Below are 12,221 nucleotides of genomic sequence, written 5' to 3' on the forward strand. Positions count from 1 at the left end.
ACCAAGGCCTTCGATAGCTTGCCCCATGATCTGATTTGTTTTAAACTTCATGAATTCTTTAATTTCTCTCCATCCTCCATCTCACTTATTCGTTCATATTTTAGCCAACGTTCTCAATTTGTCAAACATTCAGATCAGGTATCTTCACCTGCCTCATTATCTAAAGGGATAGGCCAGGGTTCAATACTTGGTCCACTTATGTTTTCACTATTCATCAATGACCTTCCATCTGTATTGCAAGGTTGTTCGTATCACTTGTATGCGGATGATTTGCAAATATATGTGGAAGGTGACCCTTCAAATCCTTCGTCAGCTTTCGATCTGATGAATGAGAATTTATCTAAAATTGAGCACTGGTCGTCTAGTAATGGACTTCTCTTAAATCCTAAAAAATCACAGGCCCTTGTTATCTCTAAAAGATCTGCTAACTTTCCTTTAAGCCCTCTTTTTCTCCGCGGCGAAATCATTCCATTTACAGATCAGGTTAAAAACCTTGGAATTATTTTCAACAGAACCCTATCATGGTCAGATCATGCTACTTCCATTTGTCGTAAAATTAATTATTCTCTTTATACCCTTCGACGCTACCGGGACATTACACCCTATGACACTCGCCTGCTTCTCTCACGAGCGCTACTTTTGCCCATAATCTCTTATGGAGCTGAACCCTTTTTTTCTGCGGATGGTGAAACCATTCGCCGCTTAACGGTGATCTTTAATAACTGTGTGAGATACATCTGTGCTCTGGGCTCACGTGACCACATATCTCCGCACAGGGACGTTTTTGTTGGTTGTGACTTACCATCCTTCTTGCAGATGCGTGCCCTTATCTTTCTGCATCGCCTAATAACGACTGGGAGTCCGGCGTACCTGGCTTCCCTCTTGACGAGGGGGGGTTCGATCAGGGTTCGAGGATACCTGGTCCCTAGAGCGATGCAAGAGACGTTTTATCACACACTCTTTGTCAGAGGAGTATCGCTTTACAATTCACTTCCTCGTGATGCTCGCGCTTCTGTGAGAAACATTGAGGGTTATTTCAAGTCCAGGCTTGCTTGATGCGTTCTGCTTTTGTCTTTCTCGTTTTTTTTCTCTTTTTCTTGTAGCCACACACTTGTAAGAGGGTTGAACCCTATTTTGTGTTGGTATATTGAATAAATTGAAATTGAAACCCAATTTCTGCATCGCGAAACCCGAGAAACCCAATCTCTGCATCGCAAAACCCGAGAAACCCAATGTCTGCATCGCGAAACCCGAGAAACCCAATTTCTGCATCGCGAAACCCGAGAAACCCAAAAATTGCATCGCGAAACCCAAGAATTGCATCGCGAAACCTGAGAAACCCAATTTTTGCATCGCGAAACCCGAGAAACTAGAAACTCTTGTCAGAAAAAATAGGAATGAGTTACCCCTTGCCTAAAAAGCATAATATTTACACCGATTAATTTAACATTCCGAAATTAACATTTCCGGAATGTTATTTTAACTTTTTCGGATTTCCCTCACAGTGAATGAAAATAGAACATGTTTTTTTCTTAGCATTTTACTGTTCTCAAGTGTTTCTGCATTATCGACTTTTCTTTGTATTGCTTCTTGTCACGAATATTTGGTGGGTTTGGTACACGACTATGACTGGGGAAAACAGTTGAGACAAGAACCAATACAATGAAAGGGCGGTAATACAGAAGTACTTAAGAACAGTAAAGTACTAAAAACATGTACATTTTTCATTGGAATAGCACCATAAATCTACTGTAACATTTATAAGTATTGAAATCACTTGTTCTAAAAAACTTTAATCTCTTAAAAATTGCAATGCGTCCATCGACGTCTTTGCGTTTATTCCGACCCCTAAGACAAAACAATTATAAAGTTCCTTCACAGATTCTCTGTTTCTTCCAATAAACGAGAATGAACAAAATATCTGTTAAATCGAACAAAGGCGCAATGGCTAATAGGTTCGATTAGCTTCAATTTGAGTTCTCAAAATTTAAACTATTGATGGCTAAAATCTGAGGCATGACGTTTCCTATCTTTTCCATATGTTTCTAGCGTGCCGAAAAAACTTTCGAGTTTATTAGCTGTTTTCTGTCATTGTAGAATGAATTAACAAATAATACAAATACAAAATAAAAGCCAATTTAATATAGAATAGGCAACCTAAAACCCCAAATTGGCAACCTACGTAGTTTTGAAGATATCTCGTGAAATGTGTACGAAAACAGGAAAAAATTTACACTAAAACTGGTCGCATTTTTCAGCAATAATGTCATCCCCCTGGGTAAAACGATAGGAAATAGTTATTTGAGACACACATCAGGTAGTCAAAGAAGAACCAAGATTGATGTTCTCTGAATCTTCATTTTCATTAGGAAGGACATGTAGGCCGATCGCGTACAACCATAGTTTTCTCAAGAGCAGAAACATTTGTAGATTGGTTTCGAGTTCCGAAAACCGAATTTTTACTTTTTCTCTCAATAATTCTATCTTAATATCGTGTCAGTTTTTACTTTGTTGTAAAAACAGTCAAAGTAATAGGCTCATAACACTACGCAACACGATTTTTTCCACATGGATCTCACATGGTACGTTTGGTAGATTCGAGTCCCCCGATCAAGAATCTGCTCTTGGTTTTTCTCCTACACGTCACAATTTTCTTTAATTATTTTTTTTTTGTTTTTGCTGTTTTGTCTCATATTATCAATTATTTCTCCGGTTGTAGTGTACAGAACTTAATAAATGGACATCCGTTGGAAAGCTAATTAGTTGTGCTTCAACTTAAAAATTATGTGATATTTTTTCAAAAAATCCTTGGGGGCGGAAAAACAAAATCAAACTAAAATTTCTGAAAAATGACCTAAAAAAGCAACTTTTGAAAAATCATATAAACTACACCACACAATAGACTCCACTTAGGACTACATTTTTGCCATAGAAGACATCTTGCTCCGATACCTCTAAATGCCTTATTTAAGACACAAATTTTGTCATTTGTTCGTACATTTTTGTTTATTTCACGAATATTTTACGAACATTTTTTGTGTGTTTACGAAAATTTACGAACAAATGTTTGTAAAAGTACAAAAAATGCTCGTGAAGTGATCATGTTACGAACAATGTTTGTAAAAAAGTACAAACTTTTGCGAACTTGTTTGTGGGTTATACGATTTACGAGCATTTCGTAACTTCCCCATTTACCAACATTTTTACAAAATATTTTTTTATGTGCAATGAGTTTGACGAAAAAACCCAGCAACGAAAATTCCCTGTTTGAACACTGTTCAACGAACGTGTTCGGAACAGGGCTCGCTTTAATGTAAATCCTTACGGCCTGGGAAAAAGCGAACGCGGTTGAAGTTCTCCTTGGTGGCCAACACTCTGAACATTTGGGAGGTCGCCACCGTCGCGGCATGTCGAACAAGGAACTGTATCGTTGCTGGGAATCTCTTAATAATTTGGATAACATTTTGCCCCAAATGCCCAATTGAGAGAGAGCCTACTATATGTTTGGGCTTGTTGGAAAGGTCTTGGAATTTCCGACAAAATTGAACCGGTTCACAAGTGATAACTAATATTTATTCGGAATTCAATTATATTTAATTTTGGGCAATATTTTGAGTGATTTATTTTTTATTATTTTTTTTTAATTATTTATAAATCCGTTCAAATCGCATGTGAACCGGTTATGAACCGATAAGTATTTTTTTGTCCGAAAATCAATTTTATAACTCAAAATTATTTTGTGGGATCTTTCAAGTGATTCACAAATGGTTTAAATCGGTTGAGAACCGATTTAAATCACGAGTTCGAGCACTTCGCAAAACCTGGGACGCTTCGCCACCCCTTTTCTACCAAAATCTTATGTATTTGTTATTAAAATTCAACGCTTCGTGTAGGGTCTTTTCTCAATTCACATTATCATCTTAACAGTTAATAAATTTTCTTTCAGTTATCACGACTATTGAATTATTTTTATTTTAATGTCTTTTCTCTTGTGATTTTCAGGGAAGCCGTGACAATATGAGCATAATTATAATAGTATTCCCGGGTGGACCGAGCCCATCACAAGAAGCAATTCAAGCAGAAACTGAACTTGAGGCCCATCTAGAGAAAGCTATAAAAGGTTGCTATAAACGATTATTTTGTCGATAAATTTAATTTTCCTTCCCGTTTTTTTATTTAAAAAAAATAATAATAATTCGTCCTACTTGACCAATTTATTGACTGTGTCTTCTCTCACGCACCTGCCATTTAATTTTAATAACAATTATCCCTCCCACCTATTTTCGTATACATTTTAAATAATACTGCTTGATGAAAATAGGCAGAGTTATTGAGTGAGAGAAGAAAAAGATAAAGACGTATTTTTTATTTATTTTTCTCTACATTTTAGGTGTATTTGAATTTTTGTTTTATTTTTTAAAAGTGTCTTTTTTAAGATGCGAACTTTATGTGTTGCATGATTTACGACCAAATTCTAGTCATATTGTGATTTATTTATTTTACAATTTTTTTTAATCCTTTTTCCTTAATCCTTAAAGTATTTTTCCATGGTTATTGCGAAAAGACAAAATTCCCTTTATGACGTGCAATAAATTAATTCTTATGATTAGTGAATAAAAAAAGAGATTTTTTTTTTAATTAGAAAGATATTAATATACTCCCTTTTACGTAAAGAGTGATAAAAAAATATATTTAAAATTAGAAAAATTATTGATAAAAAAAAGAATTGGATAAAATGAGCGATTCTGATCAAAGGGAATATTTTACTGTGATTAATTGCGTTATTAAATGATGTGGATGAAAATTGTATATTACAAAAGCATCAGGGTTTAATACATGACACATGAGAAAGACATAAGAAAGGCCTTAAGAGCTTATGACAGAAAAAAGAGCCATATACAAGAGAAAAACCAAATGACATGAACTTGAAAATGAATTTCAAAAAATAATAATTCATGTCAAAAAAAAAGAGATAATAATGAAATAATAAGGGAAAGTAAAAATATTTGTAAAGAAAAAAAGAGGAAGAAAATGATATCGTTTGATTAAAAAAAGAGCAGTAATTTCATAATAAAACAATCATTAATATTATTATAAATAATCTACCTAATATGATTCTTATGAATAGATATGAGCAAGATAAAAAAAATTGTTTACGTAGTATTTTTGAAAATATTATGTAAGGCAATATTGTACTAAGAAGGTGTATATTATCCTTTTTGTCCTTTGAAGTGAAACCCAAAAAGCAACATTTTGTGCCACAAAATACACAATTTTTTTAGTGTATCCAAATATAATCAACAAATAACCCATTTAAATTATCCAAAAACAGTTTTTTTCTTTGGCCAAAATAATATTTACAACAACTCAGAAGTATTCACTCATCGGTGAATTTTTTTTAAGATAAAAAAAACTCAACTAATAAAGCAAAGAAAGTAGCAATTGCATCATGCTTTTTCTATGCTGAATTCCTTTAATTCACAATAATTATATTATGAGATCATCCATCAACTAAGCAGTATAGTAAGCTGTGAATGCGTCACTAAACATGCATTCACCTTGAATCACCTTTAGTAGATAATTAGTAAAGCCTGAACTTTGTTTTTTGGCTCCATTCTCATTTTCCGTAAGTTCACACGGTGAACAGGAAGAAAATGTAGTTTGTTGATAAAATGTCTCATATCAACATTTGGTATATTGCTGTAATTTTATTTTCATTTCATTTAATTGGTTTTTAGAGTTGGAATTTAGTGCATAAGCTTGCTTAGGGGGTCATATGGTGTTGATATTTTTCCGTAAACAATTTAGAGATTACTTTTCGAGATTTCTAAAATACTTGCATCATCGACTTAATAAGGACTCAAATACAATGACCGTCAAATTTTTATTGAATCGGTAAAGTATTAATTTTTGAGCAATTTCCCGGCATTTTCTTCGTGGAAAAAATGTTATCTTTCTTGAAGTCTTTAACCCTTTAACGACGACACACTTTTTACGGACTGAAAATTAACAATAAAAAATAAACTGGGAAACATAATCAATGATAAGTCTTAGATCTGTCCTTGGAAAGTCCAACAGAATCTGAATCGGTGTATTTTGTGCCTCTATGAACGATAGGGACAAAAAAAGCCTAAAAATTTAGGCAATTTTTCTGATAATACCAATGAATAATATTTTTCGCTTTAATGAAAAATATTACGAATGAGTAATTGTAGTTTTTATTTCCAAAAGGGTTTTGCTTAAAAAGATTAAAAGTATAAAAAATAAATAAAATCAATTATGAATTTGAGAATTTAAAAATTCGCCATTTTTTAGCTTAAATATTTACTATATAGCAAATATCTACAGGCTTGCAAAAAATATTCTAGATTCCTTCAACCTTCTACTTTACATTTATGTACAGACATAAGAAAAAAATAACTTTAGGTAGTCAGGAAAAAATATTTTCTTTATGGGACACCGGTGTTCCAATCGTCCTTAAAGGGTTAACCAGCTTCAAGCTTAGAATATCCACCAATTTCCACCAAAAAAGTTCATCATTCGGAAATATTTTAGAGAATCTTAGGTGAAAATATTATCGTCTAGATAATTATAATTTTATAAATATGAAGGTAAATTGAAAACCAGTGATAAGCCCAGATTATGGTAGCTGAGATTCTTTACAGGCGACCTCGAAATGCTTGCAACTCGGAGTGCTTGCAACTAGGAATGTGTGTAAATTCTATTGTGAATTGAATTTTGGGGGTAAAGTATCGCGTCGAGCAAACGTTTTATATTTTAAATAGTCTGAATAGGGAACACCAACAAAAGTAAAAACAGTTCATTGAAATCGGTTAAACATTAGAGATAGAGTCCGGTCCATATAGATATAGTAAGGTCCCGGATTCAGCGGGTTGGTGTAGAAACGGATGGAACCCATCGTTAGAAAGATCTCGATCTCAGATACAATATATACTCAAATTTCATCGAAATTGTATCATAAGCACAAAAATGCAGTCAGGTCAAGACATTTTTGGTTATAGCTCGGGTCACGGAACATCGAGGCAGGAGTGCGACCCACCGTTGGAAAGGTCTGGACCTTAGCTACAACATACTAAAATTTAAAGAAAAAGCATCGTCTAGTTTTCGAAATATTCAAAATTAAATTTTCGAAAATCTATTTTTCAATTAATCGGACCTTCGATTAAATTGGATGAAATTGGGGTGTCATGAGAGTTATAGTACTCTACAAGAGGTTTCCAAAACACTAAAATTTTTCGAATTCCGATAATTACAACCGGAGACATTTCCATTCGAAAAAGGATTTTTTAACCCCTTCTAGCTCGGGTCAGGGGGGTCGGGATACCTTAAGTTTGATACTGATCGAAAACTCTTAGGCCCAGCTGTAACACACTGAAATTTGAGATATATCAATAATTAAGTTAGATTGAATTAAAATTATTTACTTTTTCATGCTCTCTTTTTAGAAAACTCTTGTTCTTTACGTTGAAAATATTGTTTTTTTTTTTAGGATAATCCTTCAAAAATATTCTATTCAAATACCAGCTTACATGATTTTAAATTTGGCCTCCGACTTATACTAAAATCCTGGGTACACCCTTGGACAGAGGAATGGTTTATTTTAGGAAAATCTACCTTGAATCTTCTACAAATCGACATCAACATTGAAAAAAACAATCATAAAATCTAGGGGATAGTCGACTTATTGCTAGATCTCTAATAAGTGAAAAATGATTAATCTACCTATTTTTAATGCCTCTGGCATAGCATTTCATATTACGAAAATTTCATGACATCAAAATCTTCATATCCCTTTCTTAATCGTAATGCATATGCCTATATCACTCTGCCTTACTCTTCTTCTTCTTTTGAACATCACAACAAATTCAATTTAGATTTATTGATTTACAAAATTTCCTTTTAAAAATATCAAAATTCTGCCAAAAAGCAATTTTTGGCGAAACTGTTCTAAATTGTGTAGCTGCCTGTAGGTTTTTCTAAAAATTCAAAAATAACTATTTTGATTATTTTAAGGCCAATTGTGGAAAGCTCGAAAGCTTCTCTCTAAAAGTTCTTCTAAGACGACATTCTGTACAAAGTTCTCCCAAAAGCGTACTTAAAAAAATATTAAAATTAGGTTTTCTGCAACGCTTTTCAAACAAATCACCATAAAATTCGATTTTTTATCCAAAATCAATTATTAGGGATTTTTAGAAGGCCCTTTAGATTTATCAAATGGCATTTCAAGAACATTAAGAACCTTTGGGTGAATATATTCTTAATTAAGCTAAACTTAATGTTCTTGAATTATTTTTGGTTTTACCTGTTTTTGATTTTTCCTTGCCCTCACTTCACTACGCTCTTGCTGTAAAATATGAACATAAATCTCTCTAGTGCGTAGAAGCCATTATCGTTTGGTCTTAAGGCCTTTACACATTGGTAGCAATTTATGTCAAAAATTGCTTTTTTGAAGAAAGTTGACAGCACTATTGTAGATGGAAACGTCAAAATTCTGTCAAAAATTCAATATTTGATGAAAATTGCTGCCAATGTGTAGAGGCCTTTAAGATGATGGAATCTATACATTGTGAGAAATGTTCGTCAAAACATGGACTATTTTGAAGTACAATACTTGCACATTTGGACATAAATCTTGTCAAAATGCTCTATTTTGACGAAAAAGCACTTTAAAGAAAATCCCTGGCAAATTTTTGGCAATGGCTTTTCAGAAATTCCATTCAAAATGGAAACTCAATTTTTTACCAAAATTTTTCAAAATTTATAGTCCTTTACAATTTACTAAGCGATTTATAATTTTTCATATTTTATACTTTTCTGTGAATATTTAATTTATCAAGGGTCCTTTTTTAGCTTTTAATGTTTTTTCTCTCTTTAAATTTGCGATCTTCCGTGTATAATTTTCAGTTCAAATTGGTAGAGCTTCAATTTGAACGAAAAAACACTCTCATATCAGAATGTTTAGTTGTTATGGAATTATGAGAAATTGCTATCAAAAAGAAATACGCGATTTATGTACATGTTTACAAGAAATTTACTTCAAAATGCTCCAATTTGATGAAAATTTCTCACAGTATGCATAGGCTATTAAAAGTCTATATATGAAAACGCGTTAACGATAAAAATTTGTCGGAATCTATGTATTGAGAGCCTTAATAAGTTTCGATGTTTGAAAAACAAAAAAAAAACAAATATTTACATAAATTTTTTTGCTTTTTGCTTCCTAAAAAACACGTAGGAATCTAGAACGGTCTATTTATTTTCCGTTTGTGATGATGCAAGCCAATTCTTAAAAAGTTGGATTAAATACAATCTCCTAAGCAGGTAAAATTTTGGCTGGATATTGTTTGAATGCTAAGAAAATGATTTTACCTTTTTGTTTAAAAAAATGTAAGGGTGTCTCGGATTAAGAAGTTTACACATTGAGAGTAATTTTCGCCAAAAATTGCATTTTTGACAGAATTTTGACGTTTCCACTACAACAGAGTGCAGTCGATTTCCTTGAAGAAAAAGCAATTTTTGACAAGAATTACTCCCAATGTGTAGAGGCCTTTAAGGAGAAATGGTGCGTTGTATCAGATAATTGGTTATATCATGAGTATTCTTTTTGTTATAAACAGACCAATCCCAAATTGAATATACAGCAACCAGATTTGCCTAATTATATTTATAAATTAACCTTAGGTCATTCAAAAGTAGATATCCCTTCTTTTAAGATTTAAAAGAAAATATATCGTAGTACGTTCCTTAAATTAGTTAATCAAAATTTTGACATTATTATGTAAATAAAGGAGCTAAGATTGTAGTATTTACGCGACCATTTTAAATAGTTTTAGGTGATTGCGGTTATTTTTCGAGTCACATATTTCCTGTTCTGCAATTTCAATACAAAACAGAAAAAATAGATAAATAATAAAAAATCCTATTTTTAAAATAAAACTGACAATGTAAGATAAATCTTTGAGGTATTACAGATAAATGTACATTATACATTCTTTGTGGATTTAAAAAAAAATTAAATTTCGAAAGAAATAACAGGCCTACATAAATATTTTGCAATACCAGTTATAATTGTGTTTCAACAGTAATGCATATGTGAGAAAACATTATATTTATCACAGGAATTGGTATATTTATGATTATTTACACAGAAACTTTATATAAGCTTATTTTATGCTCAGCCATTACAATTTTCCAGTCACTTTTTTATTTATTTTAATAAAAAAAACTGCAAATATTGCTATACTATATCGCTAGATAATATTTGTAGACTGTTATAAAATTATTTATTTAAAATGAAAATAAACAGAAAAGAAAGAGCAGAACTCTATATTTACATCAGTATTGTACTGGAAAAATCTATTTATAAAAAAAGACGATAAATAATACTAATAATTTATTAGTGATGTATAAGGAGGATTAAGGAAATCATTAGCAATTAAGAAAAATATAAATGACATAAATTCAGAAATCATGTAGAATATATTTATTAAATTATGTACCTGGAATGATAAAAAATTTAATTATAAAAGTAATAATTTTTGGGAAATGATTTTCAAACCAAAGAGTCCAATTTAAGTATTCAAGTTAAAAACAAATAAAACAGCCATTGATGAAAAAACAATATTTTCCAAACTTATGAAAAAGTAATCAGAAGATTTTAAATAAATATGGATGATTGAAAGAAACAACACAAGCTTTTTGCAATTTACAATGATTTTTCTTTCCTTTTTTGCCTATTTTCATCTTTTTTTTCTTATGTTTTTTCATATCCAAAAAAAAGAAATGTTTTTTTTACTAATGACTGAGCATAAGGTATGTTTATCGACTAAAAATGTGATTTAAATATTTTTCTCAATTCATTCTTAAATATTATAGATTTTTTTCTAGAGAAAAATTGTATTTAACAGAGTGACTTACAGAGTATTTTATTTTATTTTCACAGAAATTATAGATTCTACACCCGGTTTGGACTACGAAAACTTACTACAACGTCTCTATGATGAACATATTCCTGGTTTACCGCCAGGTGGTGGATTAGTTTCCAAGTAAGTGAGATTTTTCTTCTTTTTGTAAAGTTTTGTAGAAATTTATTTTTAATCCTTGGATGTTCAAGATTATTTACAAATACTCAGAGACTCGTCACACGGAGAATTGACGTCTGTGACCTTTCTATATAAATTTATTTTACTTGCCTTTGTTATAGCTGGACTTTTGTATTATGGTAAAATTATAGGGGGGGTCACAGGAAGTCGATATCTGTTACTGTTGAGCCTCTAAAGCTAAAGCGTCCTCTAAAGCCTCTAAAGCTAAAGGTAAAGCGTCCCAGACTTTGCGAATTGATCGAACTCCTGACTTATAACCTTCAAAGTACTTTCGCTTCATTTACCGTTTATCAAAAGATCTCTCAAAACAGATTTAAAAGTAATAATTAATAATAATTAATTCCCGAAGAAAAATTACTCATTGGTTCATTATCGGTTCACATTCATTGTAAACCGATTTATAACTCACTCAAAATACAACTTCAGAGTGATAAAATTGCATTTTGGATAAAAATTTATTATCGGTTTATAACCGATCGGATTTATTACCGATTTATAACCGATTGAAATCGATTCAGTCTTGTTAGGCATTCCAAAACCTTTCCAACGAGCCTAAACATGATACAATTCGGTTGAAAAATACGCCCTCGAAAGCTTTTTAAACCTTTGACCTTGAAAACCCGTTATTAGGAATGATTCAATGGTATTTTCACTGAGAAAAAATGGGGGTGTGATTAACATTTTTTCCTTACAATTTTAACACTTTTTAGGTGTAAAAATATATCAACATTTTTTAATGTTAATTTTACACATTTGTAAGGGTAGAATTAACATGGAAAAGGGTAACTTTAACCCCTAATACACAAAAAAAACAAGGGGTAACTCATATCGAGAAACTGTCCGAGAAACGCTTCGCGAAACCCAAGAATTGCATCGCGAAACCCGAGAAACCCAATTTCTGCATCGCGAAACCCTAGAAACCCAAAAATTGCATCGCGAAACCCAAGAATTGCATCGCGAAACCCAAGAAACCCAAAAATTGCATCGCGAAACCCGAGAAACCAGAAACCCTTGTCAGAAAAAATGGGAATGAGTTACCCCTTGCCTAAAAACCATAATATTTACACCGTTTTCGGATCAATACTGCAGGGTAAAATA

General features: G+C 32.0%; 1 protein-coding gene across 2 annotated transcripts in view; it reads left to right on the forward strand.

Annotated features, from left to right (window-relative positions):
- LOC129798121 (protein phosphatase 1B) overlaps positions 1 to 12,221 on the forward strand; it is a 46,952-nt gene that overhangs the window by 32,300 nt on the left and 2,431 nt on the right. For both annotated transcript variants that reach the window (XM_055841108.1, XM_055841106.1), the window contains 2 exons: positions 4,003 to 4,120; positions 10,964 to 11,066. In XM_055841108.1, coding sequence (XP_055697083.1) covers positions 4,003 to 4,120; positions 10,964 to 11,066 — 221 coding nt within the window. The remainder of the gene's footprint in view (positions 1 to 4,002; positions 4,121 to 10,963; positions 11,067 to 12,221) is intronic.

This window comes from Phlebotomus papatasi, chromosome 1 (assembly GCF_024763615.1).
Source record: "Phlebotomus papatasi isolate M1 chromosome 1, Ppap_2.1, whole genome shotgun sequence".
NCBI classification, from domain to species: Eukaryota; Metazoa; Arthropoda; class Insecta; order Diptera; family Psychodidae; genus Phlebotomus; species Phlebotomus papatasi.